This window comes from Mobula hypostoma, chromosome 18 (genome assembly GCF_963921235.1).
Source record: "Mobula hypostoma chromosome 18, sMobHyp1.1, whole genome shotgun sequence".
Taxonomy (NCBI): Eukaryota; Metazoa; Chordata; class Chondrichthyes; order Myliobatiformes; family Myliobatidae; genus Mobula; species Mobula hypostoma.
In genome coordinates this window covers 32,128,898-32,152,813 of record NC_086114.1, presented here as the reverse complement: position 1 = coordinate 32,152,813, position 23,916 = coordinate 32,128,898, and the positions used below count along the sequence as shown (strand labels likewise).

The window sequence follows — 23,916 nt, the reverse complement described above, 5'->3', positions numbered from 1 at the left end:
TTCAGGACTATTTCTACAAAGACTGGATATTTTTCACAATTATAGACATTACTCTCTGTTAAATTAGTCTGGTAATTCATTCCTTTACCAATCCTACCCTCCTTCCTTTCAGTGCTTGGGGTAACCCTTCCTCTTCCACCTGAATGCACCCCCTCCCACCTCCCTTTCCCCGGTCTTCTCAAAGTGCCAGTCCTCCAATACCAACTCTTATCTTAACAATGCCTCTCTTTTCCCCCAAGCCCTGGTTCACAGCTCCCATCATCTCTTCACCCAAGCACCAACCCATACCACTGACAATTTGACTGGCGGGCCTTTTCCTCATGACACCAAACAGTCCTGTATATAGATTAACCATGAAGGTTGGATAAACCTCCATGCTTTATTTCACTGGTGACCCACTAACTGCAAATTTACTGCCCTGTGTGGTGATGAATTTATGGGCCCTGTGGTGGCTGATGTAGGTCAGTTTTGCAGTCAGTGGTTGGAAAATGTCAAATTAATTCTAACATGTAAGTGGCTTTTTAATATAGATTTTGCAAAAGCAACAAATTCAATGCAGAATGCAATGAGTACACAGTACCTAGTTCAGGATGGTTAGTTTCAAGATGAGCAGTAAACCCTTGTTAATTTCAAGACTATGCAGATATAATGGATATTGTATTTTAGTGGTTAGGTGTTCAATCATTAATTATTCTGATTGTTATATACAGAGTTGATATACAAGGAAGTCCTGGAGTGGGAAGAAAGAATGAAGAATGGTGTTATAAGAGGACAACCACCTTCTTTAGGTTAGTTATTGCAAAAATATTTTAATACAACACACACACAGACAGACACACATTAGATTAAAGTTGAGTTCTTGTTTACTAATGGAATTTCTCTCAAAAAAAAGCTACCTCAGTTCAGCTGAAGTAAATGCCACATATATCAGTATCTTTATTTGAAATTTGAGCAAGACGTGATTAGTATTAGAGTGAGTTGAATGTCAGAATTTTTTTCCAACATCCTGGTGTTGTGGAATACACTAGGTCCAGTTTGAAACAATAATTGTCTAAGGCTCTTTAGCTTTCAACAAATGAACATTATTTTTTCTCTTGTAACCTAATAACCATCTGTGTTTGACCTGTTACTTTTAAGTAGAGGTCACTTGCTGCAGGAAGGAGCAATAGGAACACCAGTGTCCCGTTCAATAAACTACATGATGCAGTACTGCCATCTGCTGGAAAAGGATATTATTGCAGCAAAGACTATTTTACAAAGGGTCGCAGATTGTTTCTCTTTCACAAATGCTGCCTGACTTGAGTTCTTCCAGTATTTTCTGTTTTTATTTCAGATTTTCAGAAGCTGTAGTTTTTGTATTTTCATTTGGAATATTTCATACCTGGTTGATTAGACGAAGATGCTTTGCTGAAGTGTCAATTTATAGTGTTACTGTCTTAGCCAAATAATTCAGCACTGACATTACATTCAGTCTGGAATCCATTTGGTCTTGCTTATCCATTTAACTTATGGACATTTTTACTGAGTTAGCAGTAGTGTGAATAGTTATTCCTAGGAAGTATGCATTCAAGTTCAAGACAGCCATTGTTGTGCCACTGATCTCAAAGCACTGAATTTTGTTCTGCAGTGACCTACTGTACACGCAAGGAAAGTTTATCTGATACTAGCAAATCTAAACTAACCTACATAGGAACAAATATGTTCTTAACCCATCTTGGGATTAGTTAACTGGTGTGGAGATTCTGTTGGAACTAGCATTAAGTCATTCTGCATCAAACCTTAAAGCAAAAGTGCTCAGGAACACTACAAAGATGAATCATGGAAATTAACATTTTTCTCTGTGACCTTCCAGGTAAAGATGAGGTGGTTCTAATCCTTGAAGCAGGTGACTTCCTTCTGCCAAAGAGGAATCGATGCCTACTGAACAGCTTGAATTGAAAGTTCCTGTCTGTTTTTCTGTTCAGTGCCCCAGAACAGGGCTCTGTTCAATGTGCTCTTGATACAAATATATACACAATTCCACTAATTTTCCCATTAAAACTAATTTCTTTCAGCATTCCCAACCACAATATCATCAGGGCAAAGCAAGTGAGCAGGGTGTTATAAAAAGTCTAGAAATGTTTTCCTTTTCATGTGAAATACTCAAGTGAAATCACATCACATTTTCCCACATTCTGTGTTGATGTCTCTAGGTTTTTGGGTGGAGATATCTTGGGGTAATCGGACATGATTCTATTCCCTATTAAAATTCAGTTTCCTGCACCAGAGATGCATTGTTGAAGTCTGGTAAGCCCCAGTCCACAGCTGTTAACTGTAGAAAGGAGCATATAAAGAACTCCTCTGTTTTGGATCCAAAAAGCAAAATAATAGCCTTGCTCAGGTTATTGGTTCAGATGGGATATTTGAAATGTATCAGAAATAGCATTGTCTATTTGGCTCCCTGCTATTCTAAATCTAATGTTCACAAATCATTGCTAAGTAATGAAGTTTCAGCGTGATTTTCTGACAAGCACACCTGCCAGTTATCAGTGATGCTGATTTTAACATCTAAGTTATTCTTTGATGTGTTGATGAGTTTGGTGAATAGTTATTAAATTGAAGCACGAGGAATAAAACGGCTCTGCTGAGACAGTATGTGAGCTTTATCCTGCTGCTTTATGGTCTCTCACTAAAGTTCACTACAATTTCCACTATTGTGCCTGGTTTGCTATGATCTAGGAGCTGTAATATTATTCTACTCTTTATAATCCAAGGGTTAGAAATTATTCAGTTCATTCCATACATTGGATTGATACCTCTGGCTTTGTTAATGAGCTGCTGGCGAAAGTGCAGGTTTTAGAATCATTGCAGATAAATAGCGACAATATTTTGGTGATAGAGGATAAAATACAGAAATTTAATAAAAGTGAAGTTTATGTGTTAAGTGTCTGCACTAAATTAATTTCTCAGTGCATTTTTGGGTAAATACTGTTTGCTTAAACATTACTTAGATTATTTGGCTATTGTAAACAATAGTTTCCCACAATCTATTCATTCTGAGGTAGTAAATAAAATAAGATTTTTTGTATTTAAGTTCAGAAATAGACATAATAACCACCTTGTCAATGTTCTCTGACGTTTTATGTGAGCACACCTTTATAAATAATCGATATTTCAAATTGAAAATAAGATTTCATTTATAACTCTGAAATGAATTCTACGTTGAAATAATTTGACAATTTCTTTGAGGCCTTGCTAACTAAATTGGTTCTGAATGTCATGCAATACAGAAACAGTTAAATTACATGAGTAGTGCAAAAACAGATATAAAAGTGGGGAGGTAGCATTCATTGATTCAATGTCCATTCAGAAATCAAAGATTCAAAAAAACTTTATTGTCATTCTAATTGTACATCAGCTCTGCAGGGCAGAATGAGACAGTGTTTCTCAGGGGCAGTGCAATCATAACATAACAAATGCAACACTAAATAATAAACATAACAATAAATAGTAAAACACAACAGCCACATGTCAGTTAAAATCAGATGGCAAAGGGGAAGAAGCTGTTCCTGAAACATTGAGTTTGTGCCTTCAGGCTTCTGTACCTTCTTCCTGATTGTATCAATGAGAAGAAGGCATGTCCTGGGTTGTGGGGTCCTTAGTGATGGACGCTGCCTTTTTGAGGCAACGCTCCTTGAAGATGTCTTGGATACTATGGAGGCTAGTGCCCATGATGGAGCTTACTTCGATCCTGTGGAGTTACAGCCCTCCCCTATACCAGACGGTGATGCATCTACATCTGTAGAAAATTGTGAGTGTTTTAGATGACGTACCAAATCTCTTGAAACTTCTAATGATATAAAGCCACTGTCCTGCCTTTTTAGTAGCTGCATCAATATGTTGGGACCAAGTTAGGTCCTCAGAGATATTAACACCCAAGTACTTGAAATTGCTCACCCTCTCCACTTCCGATTCTTCTATGAGGACTGGTGCATGTTCCCTCATCTTACCCTTTCTGAAGTCCATGATCATTTATTTGGTCTTACTGATGTTGAGTGCGACACCACTCAACTAGCTAGTATATCTCACTCCTGTACGCCCTCTCGTCACCATCTGAAATTCTGCCAACAATGGTTGTATAATCAGCTAATTTATCTGTAATGCCCTGGTTAAAACTATTATTAATGCTGTAGGGTATTTTATTTAATAGTTTTCTGTAAAAGCACAATGCTCTGCTGATTGCACATCAGTAAAGATAATGTTCCATTTGGGAATGATGGGTCCCCCAATCCAGATGGTGGAATTGAGAGTAAGTCCTAGAGAAAGCTGGGTGGAGAGGTTTTGTGACAGACACTGGTGGAGGCCAAGGTCTTTTTCATCTGAAGATGGAGAGAGAAAGAGATTGACAGAATCAGCCGTAGGATTCAATCCAACTAGAATGCGTGATTTGATGGAGTCCAAGATGGGAAGGTCTCCCAGTGATCAGTAAATGTGTGTCAGCACCTTGAGTAAAAGAATACTTCCAGATTTTGGAAAATATGAGCTCCTACCTTGTACATATTTGACTGATTTAATTATAATGGGCCTTTCTTTTTTTCTTTAATAACTGTTGATTAAGCTGACATTCATAAATACACCTTTATAATTGTATGCAGTGTGCGATCTGTTATTTCTTGCTGATGGATATTGCATGTGGGCAGATTTTACACAGTATTCGCTCAGATCGGGGTTCGGGTGGCCAGAACATTCCAGCTTCCCAGTTTGGTGGAACCCAAGTCATACAAACCCTAGATGTACGGAGTTCAAGCAAGGTGGTTTTCTCACCGCTGAGTTCAGTAGCTCTTAGTAAGGAGCTAACAAGCCAGGTTTTTAGAGAAACAAAAAAGGGGATTTCATATGGATGGCATTTGAGTTGTGCCTTGCCACACAGTCATGGATGGAGAGAGAATAGAGCAGTGAGCTTAGCGACATCCCTGTGGTGTGCCAGTGTTGATTGCCAGAGAGGTGGGGATGTTAGTTTCAATCTGCACAGATTGCCGTCTTCCAGTTTGGAAGTTGAGGTTCCAGTTGCAGAGGAAGATACATGGGTGTAGATATATGGGTCCTGACGAAGGGTCTCGGCCCGAAGCGTCGACTGTACCTCTTCCTAGAGATGCTGCCTGGCCTGCTGCGTTCACCAGTAACTTTGATGTGTGTTGCTTGAATTTCCAGCTTCTGCAGAATTCCTCGTGTTTGGGCCTAGATTGTGTAGCTTTTTGATCAGGTCTGTAGGAACGATGGTGTTAAATACTGAGCTGTAGTCTATGAACTGGTTCCTGACATACGTATTTTATTGTCCAAGTAATCCAAGGCTGTGTGGCGAGCCAATGAAATTGCATCCACCATAGATCTATTGTGATAAGTAAATTGCAGTGGGTCCAGGTCCTTCTTGAGACAGGAGTTGATTCTAGCCTTGACCAAACTCTCAAAACATTTAATCACAGTAGATGTGAGTGCTAATGGACAATTGTCGTTACGGCAACTTGCACTGCTCTTCTTGGGCACTGTTATAACTGTTGCCGTTTTGAAGCAAGTGGGAACATCTGAACATCTGAGAGATTGAAAATGTCTTTGAAAACCCTTGCTAGTTCATTGGCATAAAATTTCAGAGCCTTACCAGGTACTCCATTGGGCCCTGCCACTTCACAAAGGTTCATCCTCTTTAAAGACAGCCTGACGTCAGCCTCTGAGACAGATCACAGAGTCGCTGGGTGCTGTAAAGATCCTCATAGCTGTAGTTTTATTCTCCCTTTCAAAGTGAGCATTAAAGGCATTGAGCTTGTCTGGTTGTGAAGCATCACTGCTATGTCATGATGTTAGATATCACTTTGTAGGAAGTAACGGTCTACAAACCTTGCCATAGTTGACGTGCGTCCGATTTTGCCTCCAACCTTGCTTGGAGTTGTTCCTTGGATTTTGAAATGGCCCTCTGCAAGTTTTACCTGGTTTTCTTGTACAGACCTGTGTCGCCAGACTTGAATGCCACAGATCTGGCCCTCAGCATACGACGAACCTCTTGGTTCATCCACGCATGTTTTAATGAAGTCAGTGACAGCTGTGGCTTACTCATTCAGACTTGAAGAGGAATCCATCATCAGGATGTGCTGTTTCATGCCTGTTGATCACATTGCACAGTTTGTCTAAAGCCTGTTTGACATTGGCCTGTACTGGGATATACACAGCTAGCTATAAAATGATCACTGAAATCTCCCATGGCAGGTAAAATAGATGACACTTTATCACAAGGTTGTTTCAGGACTGGGACAGCATCACCCTGTTTGTACACCATGAGGAACTGATCAGGAAGCATACTCCACCACTCATGGCTTTAAAAGATTCAGCAGTCCTGTCTTGGTGGTGTATTGTGAACCTGGCAATCTGAATTGCTAAGTCTGGAATGGTAGGGTTAACCAAAATTCCATGAAACAAATTATTTTGAAGGCCATTTTGTCAAATAAGGTGATATTTTCCCTTTTGAAAAGTTGCGGTCTCACTCTTCCTTGCTCAGTCTTGTGTTGGTTATGTACACTTGTTTGTTAATCGTGCTTTGTCAATTCCAGGGCCAAAATCTCCTCAATGGCAAGAAAATAAATACAGTGGATTCGAGTTAATTGTGCTGTTGATTAATTGAGGCAGCCGTTTATTTGGGAAAACTCTTTAAGAACAAAAACTAAATCAACAAAATAGCTGGAATTCCCTTTGTTTATTTAGGACATTATATTTCTAACTAGCGCCAGTCACATACACATGTGTGGCCTTTAAATGCTACACCATGCATAAAGCAATCAGTTTTTAAATAACGCCAGTTGCATGTGTTGGTATTCAAAATGAAGTGATTTTTGTCATTGATAGTTGGCAAGAAATAAGCATTACGACTGTTTGAAGCTGCTTTGCTCAGTTTCAAGCATTCAGGCTTGGAGATGCTAGAAATGGATGGGGGTGAAATTGAAAGGATTTTGCTATTTCAACAAACTAGGAGTTACAGAGAATTTGAAGTTGTCTTGAATGTTACAATGAAAATGAAGATTTGGAGTATGCAGTCATCCAAAGCATTGTATGAAGGCAGTCCATTATCTGTACTAGGTCTCTGCACTGATTTTGTTCATTTACAATCAATCATAAAAACTAAGTGGATGAATTCCTATTAGGAACTAATACAGTTTTATAGTACTATAGAGGTATTGGTAGTGTTCCAATTTGTCTGTGTTTCATTTAAATATATAAATTGTTACTGAGTTAAACAGCTTGTCTTTTTTTATACCTTTTAACTATTTCCATTACATTTTTGGCTAATTGGGTCAAAATGTACTGGTCCCAAAGTGCCCCAATTAACTGCAATCCACTGCAATTAATTTTCAGGAAAAGAAACTGGATGATATGACTGAGTGTGGGTATACAATGGACTCTTACCAAATACTCTCCCATACTTTCTCCAAGTGTTCTTGCCTGGCAGTTTTCTGGCAAAGTTTATATTTTTTAAAAGCAATGATCCTAACCTGCGTTTATCTTATTAAAAGATACAGCGCGGAAGAGATCCTCCCGCCCAACAAGCCGTGCTGCCCAGCATCCTACGTATTTAACACTAGCCTAATCACAGGACAATTTACAATGACTAATCAACCTACTAATCTTTGGATTGTGGGAGAAAACTGGAACACCTGGAGGAAACCACGTGGTCATGGGGAGAATGTATAAACACCCTGCAGACAGCGCCGGAATTGAAATGTAATAGCATAAGCCTAATCACTATGCTAACATGGCACCATTAAAAATATTTATTATTTTCACTGAAAGGTTTTTTTTAAATTTGGCGTTTCCATAAGTAGTGGTCTTTAAGTAAATAACAATTAATTTGTGGATGTAAGGGAAAGGAAGATAATTTGGTTGATTGAATTTATTTCAAAGTTTAACATTTTAAAAAACAAAACAATAGTGTAGCGGTTAGCACAACTCTATCACAGCTCGGGGCATCGGAGTTCAGAGTTCAATCCTGGCATGCTCTGTAAAGAGTTTGAATGTCCTCCCTGTGGAAAGGTTAAGTTTCCCCTCTTAGTCATTGTAAATTGTCCATTGATTAGGTTAAGGTTAAATCAATGTTGCTGGGCAGCATGGCTCAAAGGACTGTAAGGAGCTATCCTGCTCTGTATCTCTAAATAAATAAATACAGATTTCCACTCATACCACCTTCAATTTGGTTAAAGCCATTGCGAAGACTTGCACTATAGTATACTAGTTGTTGGAAAATTTGAGATTAGAATGTGATTAGTATTGGGAAGCTCTTACCCCATTGTGTTTAGTTTGACTTTTTCCCTTAGAAGGTAAGTGATTGCTTTAATTTGTATACTCTTGAGACAGGGAAGGATTATTTTTTAAGTTATCCTGTTCTTTTTGCTAAATGTAAATAATTTTGTAATTGACTTTTAATGCCACCGTCTCCTTATATTGTCCAATTTGCTTGTATTGATGTGCTTGATTCATTCATTTGTAATGGTGCAGAAAAATTACCTGTCTCCTACATTACTGACTGTTCCCTTATTTCTCATAGCACAGGTGCAGCAGTGATCAATGGTTCTCATCATCCATCGTCATCTTCATCTGTCAATGATGTATCCTCCATGTCAACAGATCCAACACTGGCCTCAGATACAGACAGCAGTCTAGAGACTTCAGCAGGACCTCTGGGTTGTTGCAGATGACTAGCCTTCCTCTCTCTGGGTTCTTACTGTTCGCGCTAAATGATAGAGAGAGTAGACCAGCTTTTAAAAAGCTCTAATTTCATTTTAATTTTATTGAAATCAGTTTGCCATAGAATATGACTTTGAATTATGTTTGGATTTTGACACAGTAACTTAAATACAGCAAAGTTTAGTGTGGGGCAATAACCCTTAAGCATGACTTGTACATTTGTAAATGACTCATTTAACATCACTACATTTAGGTCTGTTTTTGGGGGAAGAAGGTTCAGAAAATACAAGTAAGCTCCAGCCTCCATTGTGCAGGGGAGCAGCTTAGGCTAATTTTCACTCTCGCATGAAGTGATTGCTGCCTTTTAAATATTCTGGGGTCTTTTCTACTCCACTTGGCTCACTGCTAGTTGTGGACTAGGACAATAAGTTACCATGTTTCCAAACAAGATTGCCAGTGTCCGTAATAAACTTTAGTTGACTGTGGCTTGCTTGCTTACATATCCAAAGCTGAGCCTGAGTGTTTTAAATTTTAATGCAGCCATTTTGAGTAAGGCTACTACGTGCAGAGCTGGGAGAAATGATAGCGGTATAAACAATCACCTCTCCTTGTATAGGCTGATGGCGAGGAGTAGAATTGAGAAGTAAATATGTGACACCAGAGAGATTAGACCTCACAAGACTGAACAAATGTTTTATTTCTTGACTGAGTGCCAGCTCTGAATTTATTGTAATAAGATCACATTGCCCCTAATGAGCTGTTCTTTCTAATTACAAGTGATTTGGTTAATTCCTTTCTATTACTCCAGGAGTTCACAGTGTATATGGCCCAATAATAAAAGTGGTCTAATTTGTAGCTGGCTTTTCCTAACACAACTTGACAAAATGTCAACTTTGACGAGAATCAATAGCGTAGGGTTATATTCCAGACAAACATTAGATCTGTCACTTGTAAAGTATGTAATGTCTCCAGAGGTTTTTAAATAATTGATGAACTACCTCACACAATCAATGTACTATTTCAAGGACGTCAAGCTGCCCACTTTCCAACCAGTCAGTACCAACATGGAACCTAACTGTTAATTTATTTCTGTTGTTAAGGAGTCTGTGGTCCACCACCAGGAGTTAACCAAGTTCACAGCTGAAACTGTCATGTAGAAGGAAATATTGTTATACCTGTACTTTGTATGTTAGAGACATGTTTAATGTGTTTGTATATTTGTTTTCTCATAGTCAATGTGCAATAATATTTGCAAGTGATACAAATTTGATTGTAAAGATGGAAATAGCTGTGATGTGGTATACTTATTTTTGAGGGCGGTGTGGGGATGTGAAGGGATTGTAGTATTTTTTTCCTGTACGATGTAAGATAAACAAATGTAAGATTGTATTAAGCGCCAGGGTTAGGTAGCTGAGGGCATGGTGTCTGCATCTGCTCCTTGGGTTAGTTTATTTTTTTAGTACATAAATGTTGAATAGTTTTTTGCCTCCCTCCTCACCCTCTCCCCTCCAAAATGGGCATATCCAGAGTGGACTGTTGGAATGTCTGCAGCAGAGTGGATATTAATTATATAATGTTTAAAAAAAATCAAGGTAATGTTTGTTTGTATAAACCTGTTTCATCCTATTAGATGACAGTATACTGAAAGCAGCTCTTTAGTTACATCGCAAAATGAAATGATTCTATTTTTTTTTATCTCAAGTGCTTAGTGAATAGACTTAGCACTATGGGATATCAGGATGTTCGCAGCGGTAGACTGATCTAATGAGCAATTTCCCAGGACATAGGATGACTTAAAGATGTTCTAACATCTGTCTTCAACAGCTTCTGAAATGATAAGTCCTATTAAGAATTCTCTGACTCACCTTTAGCACAGTCAAAACTTAATCCCTTTGTGCTAAAAGTGGATCATCCTTTAAGACTGCTGATTAGGAGTGGGCATAAGATTTAAGTGCATGTCTGCTGATCCTGATTAGAATAGGATTAAACAAAGTTAAATAATGTTTAAGATTTAATGAAAATTTTCCACTCAATTTTTTTGCATAATTTAATATAACCTTGAGATTTGAACCAGGTTGAAAGTTAAATGCAAACTTGTTTTTTTCCCTGTCTAGTGATATTGACGCTTAGATTTTGAAGCTCAAGATATCGCATTCTTTGAGCACCACACCTGCCTTCTGCCTGCCCCCTTCCCCCCCTTCCCCTTTAGTGCAGTGAAAAGACCTGCTGAAAAGAAAGGAAATGTAAGTGCTGGAAATCTTCACGTAAAACACAGTAACAAAGAATAAACTCATTCAGCATCTGATGGAGAAACTGGTTAAAGTTTGTCATAACATACAGTTAATAATTCAAAAGACATAAGCTCGCCTTTTCACGGGCATTGACTGTCCTGCTTTGAATTTAACAGTATTTTATTTTATATTACAGTTTGTTTTTAGTGTTTTAAACCAAAAGAACACTAAAATAGGTGCCATGGTTCTGAATGCTGCCAGTTTTTCATTTAAACAGCTATTTTAAAAATCAATTGTACTGTTTCTCAGTGCTTATTTTCCTCCTTCCTCCGTGAATTACTATATCACTGTTTTCTCACCTGTGGGAGTGTGTGCGTGAGAGAGTGTCATATACAAGTAATTATATTGTCAGTGCCAAATTTCTAAGGGGGGGCAGAAGAAATCGTTTCTGTTTACTGTAATGCTTTCACAAAATTTGTCATTCGCATATTATCCTCTCTAGATTACTTCCTTCAGTAAGCTCTTTTTATATCCACGATGACCCTCCATATTTTCAGCATTTTATGTGAAGCTACACTTTGTGAATTTGTATTTCATGCTTTGTCAATGCTCCATAATCTTCCAATATGGGAAAAAATAAATGTTGGAAGTGGAATTCTTAGTTGTATTTGATACGTTTTATTTGGACGGGTGGGATCAGACGGGAATGTAGGTAGTTTGACAAAATTATCAAAAATAGTAATGATTTCTCTGAGAAGGTTCATTAAATTACTGTAATTGTCCCAGGATAGAAAAAAGGAAGCACACTACCTCCCAAACTACTTACCCTTCCCATCGTCCACCTGAGCAACCTGTGGAAGAATCTGTGAATATTACAATGGCCTCATCAATCCATAAAATTAGTGTGGAAGCAAGACCTCCACGATCTGAAGTCATTGCCCAAAAGAAGGAATTGAGTATTTACAGTTTGCTATCTAATTTATTACTCTCAAACCTTGCCCATTCTCATCCTCTTGAAGTAACTTGATAGCTGAGTAACAGCTTCTTGAGTAAATTTAGTGAGACACAGGATGTGAACTAACCATTGACTTCCAAGCTTTGACTCTGTGCTTGTATTGGTTAACAGCTGGCCACAAGTGCATTAACCTGATTACTGACTTTCACTAATAACGTTGAGAAAAGTTTTTTGCATTTTGCGTTACTAATGACCAAGCACAGCAGATAAACCCATTTATTCTTTTTCCATGTGCTGCAGTGGTGCTAATAAGCTTGTGAACCCTGTAGAATTTTCTTTATTTCTGCATAAGTATGACCTAAAATGTGATCAGATCTTTATGCAAGTTTTAAAACTAGATAAAGAGAACCAAATTAAATAAATAACAGAAAAATATTATACATTATTTATTTATTGATAAAAATGACCCATTATTACATATATTTGTTGGAAAAAGTATATGAAGCTCTGGGGTAATGCCTTCCACAAAAGCTATGTAGAGTCAGGTGTTCCAATCAATAAGATGAGGTTGGAGGTGTGGGTTATAGAGGTGCCCTGCCCTATATATTTTTTAAAAAGACAAGTCTCAAGGTCAGGTTACTGACAGAGCTTGATCTTGTCACGAAAGATCAGCTTATGTACATTATTCCGCGATCAAAACAACTTTCCGAGGACCTTAGAAGAAGAATTGTAGAGATGCATGAAGCTGGAAAAGGCTACAAAAGCATTTCTAAAGATCTGAGTGTTTATCAGTCCACAGTAAGAGAAATTGTCTACAAATAGAGGAAACTCAGTACTGTTATACTCAGCCTAAGAGTGGGCATCCTTCAAATATCACACCAAGAGCACAACGTGCAATGCCGAAGGGGGTGAAAAAGAACCCGAAGGCAACAGCAAAGGATCTGCAGAAATCTCTAGAACTTGCTACGTTTCTGTTCATGTGTCCACTTAATAAAATACTGAACAAGAATAGTGTTCATGGAGGAAACCACTGCTGTCCAAAACAAAAATTATCATTGCCTGTCTCAAGTTTGTAAAAGACCACCTGGATATTCCACAATGCTTCTGGGGCAATGTTTTGTGGATAGATGAGACCAAAGTTGAACTTTTTGGCAGAAATGCACATTGCTGTGTTTGGAGGAGAAACAGCACTGCATGCTAACACCAAAGCCTCATCTCGACTGTGAAGTATGGCGGAAGGAGCATCATGGTTTGGGGCTACTATGCTGCCTCAGGACCTGGACAGCTTGCAATCATTAAGGGAATTCAAAATTGTATTAAGACATTTTACAGGAGAATGTCAGGGTAGCAGTCCATCACCTGAAACTTAATAGAAGTTGGATAATGCAACAAGACAATGATCCGAAAGACAAGAGTAAGTCAACAACAGAATGGTTTAAAAGAAGAACATTTATGGTTTAGAATGTCTGAGTCAAAGTCCGGACCTTAATCCTATAGAAATGTTGTAAAAGAACCTGAAGCAAGTAATTCATGTAAGGAAGCCCACCAATATCCCACAGTTGAGGCAGTTTTGTAAGGAGGAATGGTCTAAAATTCCTCCAAACTGATGTGCAGAACAGATCAACAGTTACTGGAAACCTTTGGTTGAAGTTATTGCTGTACAAGGGGGTCATACCAGTCACAGAGCAGAGTTCACATACTTTTTCCAACAAATACATGTAATATTGGGCATTTTCTCAATAAATAAATAAATGAACAAGTATAGTGTTTTTTTGTGTTGTTATTTAATTGGGTTCTCTATCTAGTTTTAGGACTTGTGTGTAGATCTGATCACATTTTAGGCCATATTTATCTAGAAATCAATAAAGTTCTACAGGGTTCACAAACTTTCTGGCGTCAGTGTATTATCTGCATCAGTATCTCGCAGACTTTATTGGATTAATATACAGAGTCTGCTAGTGTTTTGTTTTCCCAAGAGTGTTTGGGTGCTGAATCACTCCCTATTTGTATTTTTTCCACTCAAGGGCTACCATGAATGACTGTACATATTTTAATAACATTGGATTACTATATTTGAATCACAAAATCTTTAGCAATAGATGATCATTTAGCCTCAATGGTCTACATCTGAGCAATCCAGCCAGTTTCCCCCAGCCCTGCTATAGTCCTGTAACCTCTTTCAGAAACCAACTTTGTTCCCTTTCAAATGTTGCTATTGAATCTGTCACCATTATTATCCCCAGCAGTGCAGTCTGGACCTCAACCACATGCTGAAGATAGGGAAGTATGTCATCCTGTTACATTATGTAGTTTTGCCAGTCACCTTCATCCTAAATCTCACAGATCCTGTCTCTCTGTTAAGTGTTGACATGTAATTGGGTTTGATATTGGTTTAATTGTTGATACAGGTAAGGTTCAAAATGTAGTTATGGTGACAGAGGTAGTTAGAAACATAGAACATAGAAACAAAGCTGTGCCAAACATGTCCTTACCTGAGAAATTACCTAGGGTTACCCATAGTCCTCTATCTTTCTGAGCTCCATGTACCTGTCCAGGAGTCTCTTAAAAGACCCTATCATATCCACCTGCACCACTGTCGCTGGCAGTCCATTCCCCACGCACTCACCACTCTCTGCGTAAAAGAAAAACTTACCCCTGACATCTCCTCTGTACCTACTTCTAAGCACCTTAAAACTGTGCCCTCTTGTGTTAGCTATTTCAGCCCCAGGGAAAAGCCTCTGATAATCCACACGATCAATGCCTCTCATCACCTTATACACTTCTATCAGGTCACCTCTCATCCTCCATTGCTCCAAGGAAAGAAGGCCGAGTTCACTCAACCTATTCTCATAAGGCATACCCCCCAATCCAGGCAACATCCTTGTAAATCTCTTCTGCACCCTTTCTATGGTTTCCACATCCTTCCTGTAGTGAGGTGACCAGAACTGAGCACAGTACTCCAAGTGGGGTCTGACCAGGGTCCTATATAGCTGCAACATTACCTCTCAGCTCCTAAACTCAATCCCATGATTGATGAAGGCCAGTGCACCGTATGCTTTCTTAACCACAGAGTCAATCTGCACAGCAGCTTTGAATGCCCTAGGCACTTGGACCCCAAGATCCCTCTGATCCTCCACACTGCCAAGAATCTTACCATTAATACTATATTCTGTCATCATATTTGACCTACCAAAATGAACCACCTCACAATTATCTGGGTTGAATTCCATCTGCCACTTCTCAGCCCAGTTTTGCATCCTATCAATGTCCCACTGTAACCTCTGATAGCCCTCCACACTATCCACAACACCCCCAACCTTTGTTTCATCAGTAAATTTACTAACCCATCCCTCCACTTCCTCATCCAGGTCATTTATAAAAATCGCGAAGTGTAGGAGTCCCAGAACAGCTTCCTGAGGCACACCACTGGTCACTGACCTCCATGCAGAATATGACCCAACTACAACCACTCTTTACCTTCTGTGGGCAAGCCAGTTCTGGATCCACAAAGCAATGTCCCCTTGGATCCCATGCCTCCTTATTTTCTCAATAATCCTTGCCTGGGCTACCTCGTCACGTGCCTTGCTGAAATCCATATACACTACATCTACTGCTCTACCTTCATCAATGTGTTTAGTCGCATCCTCAAAACATTTAATCAGGCTCGTAAGGCACAACCTGCCTTTCACAAAGCCATGCTGACTACTCCTAATTATATAATGCCTCTCCAAATGTTCATAAATCCTTCCTGTCAGGACCTTCTCCATCAAAAGTTGTTGAACACTACCCTTTTAAGTTTTAGCAGAGCTAATAAAGTTTTAGTAGAGCTGAGGAATGTTAAACACAAAATTTGGTTTGGTGCTTAGTATTGCTTGAGTTAACTTTCTGTTGGAGACATAATTAGACTTGAAGAAGTCGAATTAAGATTAAATGTAAAGGCTAACAGAATGTAAAATATTTAAGAAGAATCCAAAGCCTGTTTACAAGAAGGTTTCTGGTGTTAAAGCTGATGATGTCTTTGGTTTTCAGTGTCTGTCTTTAAACTAGAAGTATGTAGGTGTATTGATCATAAGCGTCTTCATCTGCAACTCTCCCAGATGAAAATTATTGTTCATCCAATGAAGGTAGCTTTAATAATATGAAGAAAATAACTTTGATCCTAAAAACATTTGTACAAGAATTCAGATGAGCAAGTCATAATTGAGTTCCCATTTACAGTGTAAAGTTGCAAAGATTCAAGTGACTAATCCTAAAACATGCCCTTTTACCTCTAGAAACCTTTAATTTTGATCAGATTTGCAAGTATGGGCAAGAAGAAAACACAGGGGCAGAGGCAGTCAATTCAGTCCTTGAGCCTTGTTCTAGCATTAGAGTCAGGCATACATGAGTTTATCTGCTTGGGTGCTGGCTTCATTAGCAGAGGGGGCTTCAGTAGCTTCCCTGGGTCTCCTGTTATTTCTCTGGCATATGATCCAAATATTGCCTAACAGCTCAATCTGTCAGTCAGTTCAAGCACTGCTACTCGACCAGGACAACTCCGGATGACAGATGGTAGCCAGTTTTGTTCCAGTGAAATGCATGCATAGACCAACTCTGGCACCAAACTTCATGGCCAGATGTGCAGATTATATTTTTGTTTCATGGCTTCTTGCTTGCTGCAAATTTGTTCCTGTGTGGCCAACTATAGTTGACCCAATCTGGTGTGTAAGGTGCACTTAAACATTAATTTGGTGGGTGATGCACCTGTGATTTTGTTATCGAGGCACTATTTGGAAAGTCTGCTTTGCACTGCTTGTTCTGCCAGGCTACGTGATTTGGTGGTGTTGGGTGCATAATATCATTTTTCTCAGCAAATCCTTAAATTCTGCACCTGAAGACTGGCAGTACACATCAGCACTCTGTAGTCGACCAAGTGCTTCTAACTTTGGGCCTACTGCATTCAGCACCAGGCAGCCCTCATAAAACTTCGGCTGGCAGGACTCCTTAAATTTGAACTTGGCCCTCTGACCATGATATTGACCTGAAGAGTCAGTTTGGAAAACCCTCTAGTGCTTTGTAATTGAGAAATCAATGTGGGGTTCCCAATACCGATGATGCATCTTTTTAATTCAATTTCTGCCCCGCATATTTGGCCTCCCCCGATCACATGCATGGGTGTGATGGATATTCACTGTCCAGGGCTAGAGGCTCCTTCTTGCCAAGTTCAGCTTTCTAACAACATCTGGCACTTTGAGAGATCACGGAGTTGTTTTTGAATAAGTTAAACTTCTAGCTGATATTCTTTGTTCAGCTTCTTGTTATAAACAGAAGCCAGTTATCACTACTTATGTAAATGGCAAGCAATAATTAAACAAACAGCACAGTCTATAGCATAGAAGTGACTGCTCTGGAGACGCAGTGTACAACAATGGGGTTATGTTCATTGAAAAGAAGAGAAAATCTGCAGGTGCTGGAAATCTGAGCAATTTAGCAGGGCCAGAGCCTAAAACGTTGACTGTGCTTTTTTCCATAGATGCTGCCTGGCCTGCTAAGTTCCTAAGCATTTTGTGTGTGTTGCTTATAATAATTGGGCCTGCATCAAACTAGATATCACTGGCTAAGTTATTTAGTTCAAGGAAGTTTGCAGAGCATATTGATACTAAAACTTAGCCCATCAAGTAATTGATTTTTCAACAGTTGGAAGATATGTGTACTTAGAGATTCAGTGCACATTGCATTAATTGTGGGTGTTTGCGAACTCTGTCGCCAGAAGCTTTCAGACTATCTGTTTGAAGTCATCCCAAGTGGCAAAAAAAACAGTATAAATGTGAGCAGTCAGACTTGTTAGGAATGGTTAAGGGATATCAAGAAGAATAACCAAGAAGGTGTGACTAGAATCCATTCCTCTGCTTTCGATTTCTGCGACTGATGACTCATTTGTCTGCAACTCGTTGGTTTGCCTTTTTAAGCTTATAGGAACTATGCCTGTGTTTTAGAAATAGTTTGTAAATTGTAAGTATTTATAAGATGGGAATTCTGAGTTTTATGTTTTTGAGAACTTTATCTAAATGTAAATATGTAACATGAAAAATAAATGAACTGTTTAAACTACTTAGCTAGAAGTATCTCAGTATCTCCTTGGTGGGGGAGTGGGGTAGTGTGACCCCCCCCCCACACACACACACACACACACACACACACATACGAACAAATAGTATTGGCAACTAAACTTGCCATCAAGAATAAACAAATGAGCTAGACTTTGAAGGATGCATGGGTACAATATTATCTATGTTTATTGAGAGAACCTGTAGACATCTATATTGGATAGGGCTTAATATCTTATCACCTTATATAAGCAACACCTTATATTCCATCTGGATAGTCTCCAACCTGATGACATGAATATTGATTTCTCCTTCCAATATTAAAAAATTCCCTCCCCTCTTCCTCTATTCCCCATTCTGACCTTTTACCTCTTTCAACCTTCCTATCACTTCCCCTGAACCAACTGAACCATTGGGCATGACTTTCACCACAGCGATGGCATCATCTACATTCTCAGTGTTCTGCCATTCACTGAATAGATTCAAACATGTCTTGGACCACCAGACCATAAGAGCAATATTACACCATTTGACCCATCAAGTATGCTCTGCGATTCCTTATCCTTAAGGGGAAATCTGCCTGACAGATCTGGTGGAATCCTTTGATGAAATAACAAGCAGAATAGACATAGGAGAGTCAGTGGCTGCTGTTCACTTGGATTTTCAGCAGGCCTTTGACAAGGTGCCACACATGAGACTGTTTAACAAGAGCCCATGGTATTATTGCAGAAAACACACTAGCATAAATAGAAAATTTGCTGACCAGCAGGAGGCTAAGAGTGGGAATAAAGAGGACCTTTTCTGATTGGCTGCCGGTGACTAGCGGTGTTCCACAGGGTTTGGTGTTGGGAACGCTTCTTTTCATGCTATATGTCAATGATTTGGATGATAGAACTGATGGCTTTGTGGCCAAGTTTTTTGACAATACAAAGATAGGTGGAGAGACAGGAGTGTTGAGGAAGCGGAGAGTCTGTAGAAAGGCTTGGATTGGGAAAATGGATAAAGAAGTGCCAGATGGATTATTGTGTAGGGAAGTGCACTTTGGTAAAAGGAATAAAGGCATAGACTATTTTCTAAATGGGAGAAAATTCAAAAATCTGAGGTGCAGAGTGACTTGGAAATCCCTGTGCAGAATTCTCTGAAGATTAACTTGCAGGTTGAGTCAATGGTAAGGAAAGAAAATGCAATGTTAGCATTTATTGCGAGAGGACTAAAATTTCAGAGCAAGAATGTATTGTTTAGGCTTTATAAGGCATTGGGCAGATTGTGCTTGGACTATTGTGAGTAATTTTAGGTGCCTTATCTAAGAAAAGATGTGCTGGTGTTGGAAAGGATCAAGAGGATGTTCACAAGAATAATTCAGGGAATCAAAGGGTTGACATATGAGGAGAATTTGAAGGCTCTAAGCCGGTATTCATTACAGCCTAGAAGAATGAGGGAGATTCCACTATTGAATATTGAAAAACCTAAATAGTGGATGTGGAGAGGATGTTTCCTATAGGGGGTGAATCTAGGACCAGAGGGCACAGCCTCAGAATAGAGGGACATCCATTTAGAACAGAAATGAGGAGGAATTTGTTATCACAGATGGCTGTGGAGACCAAGTCCTTGTATACTTATAGCAGAATCTGATAAGTTAGTCAGCGCATCAAAGGCTATGCAGAGAGGGCAGAAGAATGGGAGTGAGAGGGATAATAAATTATCCATGATAGACTGGCAGAGCAGACTCCATGGGACAAATGGCCTAATTCTCCTCATATGTCTAATGGTCTTGTGTTCCTCTATGTTTTATAAGGAAACTGTCTTGGGTGCACTGCATAAATTCCACTGCATCCATACCCTTTGCTCTCTGGGTGGCCCAGTCAATACCAGAAAAATTGAAATATCAAACTGTCACTACCCTTTTGTTTTTGCAACTGTATGCAAGTTCGACACAACTGCTCCTCATTTTTGATGACTACTGGAGTGAGGAGAGGAGGTCTATAAAATGGCCCTACCAAGGTGACAATCTTATTTCTAAATTCTACCCAAAATGTCCTTATTAGATGATCCCTCAAGGATGTTCCCTCTAAGCATTGCTGTTATGTCTGGCTTATCAAAAACGCAACATCTCCTTCTTGCTTACCTGTCCGCTGCCATACCTGAAGCATCAGTATCCAAAAAATTGAGCTGCTAGTCCTGCCCTTCTCTCAGTCATGTTTCGATTATGGCCACAATATCCCAGTCCCCAGAGGCAATCCGTGCCCTCAGTTCTGCTTAAGGGCATGAGAAAATAACATCCCCCTAACCTTTTAAACATTGTGCATTTAAACAGATGAAATTTAAAGCAGTGTTCTCATCTGACCTTTTACTGTAAGATATGTCTATCCTGATAGATGAATTGGTTGCTGCATGTACCCTGTCTTCTCGCTGACTTTGCTCTCTCGTCGCATCCCCCTGCTAATCTAGTTTAAAACTTCTCTGGCGAAGAAAGCAAGTTTTCCCTTGAGGCAAACGCGAGGAAATCTGCAGATGCTGGAAATTCAAGCAACACACACAAAATGCTGGTGGAACGCAGCAGGCCAGGCAGCATCTATAGGAAGAAGCACAGTCAACGTTTCAGGCCGGAACCCTTTGTCAGGACTAACTGAAAGAAGAGATAGTAAGAGATTTGAAAGTGGAAGGGGGAGGGGGAGATCCAAAATGATAGGAGAAGACAGGAGGGGGAGGGATGGAGCCAAGAGCTGGACAGTTGATTGGCAAAAGGGATACAAGGCTGAAGAAGGGAGAGGATCATGAGATGGGAGGCCTAGGGAGAAAGAAAGGGGGAGGGGAGCACCAGAGGAAGATATAGTGAGAGGAACAGAGGGAGAAAAAACAGAGAGAGAAAGAAAGGAGGGAAAAATAAGTAAATAAGGGATGGGGTAAGAAGGGGAGGAAGGCCATTAAGGGAAGTTAAGAGAAATCAATGTTCATGCCATCAGGTTGGAGGCTATCCAGACAGAATATAAGGTGTTGTTCCTCCAATCTGAGTGTGGCTTCATCTTGACAGTAGAGGGGGCCATGGATGGACATATCAGAATGGGAATGGGACGTAGAATTAAAATGTGTGGCCACTGGGAGACCCTGCTTTCTCTGGCAGACAAAGAGTAGGTGTTCAGCGAAACGGTCTCCCAGCCTGCGTTGGGTCTCACCAATATATAGAAGGCCACATCGGGAGCACCAGACGCAGTATATCACACCAGCCGACTCACAGGTGAAGTGTCGCCTCACCTGGAAGGACTGTTTGGGGCCCTGACTGGTGGTGAGGGAGGAAGTGTAAGGGCATGTGTAGCACTTGTTACGCTTACAAGGATAAATGCCAGGAGGGAGATCAGTGGGAAGGGATGGGGGGGGCGGGGGTGAGTGGACAAGGGAGTCGCGTAGGGAGTGAACTTTTCCCTTGAGGACCCTATTGGACACCTGTCAGTTCACATCCAATCCATTCCTCTTGGACAGTTTGCCTCTCCTGCCCCACACACCAACTCTTCAACCACATGCTCATCAAGCCTACCTCTCTATTCCTGGGCTCACTAGAACATATCACCAGGATTAATCCAGAGATAACTTTCCTTGAGGTCCTGTATTATACAGTAATTTCTTACTTAACTCCCTTTACTCATTCTGCAGGACCTTTTCTCTTGTTCCATCTATTTCCTTTGTACAGTTGTGTACAGCAACCTCTGGTTGTTTGCTCTTCCTCTTCCCCACCCCCAAGAATTTACTTCAGAGACATCCTTGGTCCTGGCACCTGGGCGGCAACACACCATCTTGGCATTTCTTCCGTGACCACAGAATCTCCTGTCTGACCCCACCACCCCGCAGCCACTATCCAGTCTCCTATCATTATCACACTGTCTGACTGCACCCTTTCCCTCTGAGACGGTCAGTGCCAAAGACCTGACTACGGCTGCTCATCCCTGAAAGATCAACAGAATCTAGTGAGGGGACCCCAGCACTGATTGCCTTCAGTCCTTACTTATGGTAGTTATCCATCTACAAATCTTAAGGGTGTGATCACCTCACTAAAACTCTCACCTATGATCTCTACAGCCTCCTAGATGTTGCTGTGTACATCCATCTGCACCTCCAGTTCCTTGGTTCAGTCTGTCAGGATCTGTAGCTGGATGCACTTCTTTCAGATGTAGTCATCGGGGATACCATGGGTTCTTGACCTCCCACATCTTCAGCAGGAATATTCCACTTCCTCAACTATCATCCTGCCTCCACTGAATCAAGGACTAAGGATGAGCAATAAAATGAAACCTTGCCTGTTCTTTCTTCTGCCTTCTCACTGAAGCCTTTTTTATGTAAAGAAACTTCTTTTACTCCCAACGTCACTTTGCCCCTTCACATTGTGACGAAAGTACACATAGACTAAGATATTGACTGTCCTGTGCTATCACCAGTGGGATCAACAGTTGATCTGCCACCTGTCTTCAGGAGAGAGAAATAAGTAAAGACAATGGAGCAGCATTTGGAAATGTTAATGAAGAGACGGGAGAGCTTAACGGAAGGAGACAGCGATCTGGGAATTGTCAAGACCGGCTCCTCTTTGAACCCTGAACTGTTTGAAGTGATGGACAGGCGATACCCCAGCAGGGGGATAAAAAGGGACAGGTTCGTTAAGGCAGACACACACAACACCCCAAGGTAACGAGACTCTGGAAGCGGTGCATCTCCCACAAGTCGGTGGGAGTTTTTGGAGAGCTGGTCGTGGGTCCAAGCCATAGACACACAGGGTGGAAAGGAACGATCGGCGGGAACCTGGTGTGTGTCCGCCCTTGCCTGGGTGCCAGGTTCACTGTAGAGGAACGGAGGGGTCACAGTCAATGACCTCAGAAGACATTACAAAGGGCTCGCCCGAAATCTGACTGCGAGGACTATCAAAGGTCTGTGTGGAAGCCGTTTTTGAATATTCATTCGCTTTCTCTCCCTCTCTCCTATGGTAGTGATTACTGTGAACTGAACTGAACTCAATTGAACTGAACTTTGCGTCACTTTGAAACTGGTCATTTACCCCTAGACGACGATAGAGCTTGATTGATCCTGTTATCCTAGTTCGGTGTACATGTGTGTTTATCATCGCTGAACTGTTGTATTCATTATCCTTTTGATTAGAGTGCTGTGTTGCTTATTTCTTTAATAAAACTTTCTTAGTTCCAGTAATCCAGACTCCAACTGAGTGATCCATTTCTGCTGGTTTGGCAACCCAGTTACAGGGTACGTAACAACATCGAAGTCTTAGCTCCCCACTCCTTACACTGGCCAATCAACTATTAACTAACAATTTGCAACTGTGTCTCTATGAAGCTCCTGTTCAGTGAAACTCTCCAACACATCCTGAGACCTACCTATTTTCAACTTTCATGCCTATGTCACCCTTGCAAAGTATGTGATGTGATGTAAGTGAAAATAGTGATGCTGGCCGATTGTCATTGTTTAATGGTTAATTAATTTGTAAGAATATAGAAATATTAAAGAATTTTTTTTAATTCTTAAAGAATTCCAGCATCTGCAGATTTCCTTGTGTTTGCATAAAGAATTTTTTTGACTGGGAGTTGTTTTTCTTGATCACTTACAAAAATGTTGATTATAAAATTAAGGTTTTTTTTTTGCATCATATATATCTGAAAGGCAGGTTAACCAGGCAGATTCCATTTAGTGATTCCACTTCAGAAAATCTCAATGCCTAAATGTAATTGATCTGTATCAGCAATATGCAAGACAAGCTTTTCACTGTATCTTGGTACACGTGAGAATAATAAACCAGTTCCAATTACAAAACTCCAAAATATCTAACCGGCTAGACCATTGAAGAATCTAATCTTTCAATTTCTATTCAATATTTTATTCAAGAAAAGCAATAAACTCTAACTATTTTCAGTGGAGGTTCTCATTAGTGGAAACGAGATCTGCAGTG

The 23,916-nt window shown here is 40.1% G+C and overlaps 1 protein-coding gene across 4 annotated transcripts in view; it reads left to right on the top strand.

The window, feature by feature from the left end:
• mapk8b (mitogen-activated protein kinase 8b) overlaps positions 1 to 17,939 on the top strand; it is a 142,565-nt gene extending 124,626 nt beyond the window's left edge. For 2 of the 4 annotated variants that reach the window (XM_063070668.1, XM_063070666.1), the window contains 2 exons: positions 711 to 788; positions 8,569 to 17,938. In XM_063070668.1, coding sequence (XP_062926738.1) covers positions 711 to 788; positions 8,569 to 8,714 — 224 coding nt within the window. In that variant the 3' untranslated portion in view covers positions 8,715 to 17,938. Of the gene's footprint in view, positions 1 to 710; positions 789 to 8,563 lie in introns of all 4 variants that reach the window. The other 2 variants (XM_063070667.1, XM_063070669.1) reach the window with 2 other exon arrangements.
• Positions 17,940 to 23,916: the final 5,977 nt, after the last annotated feature.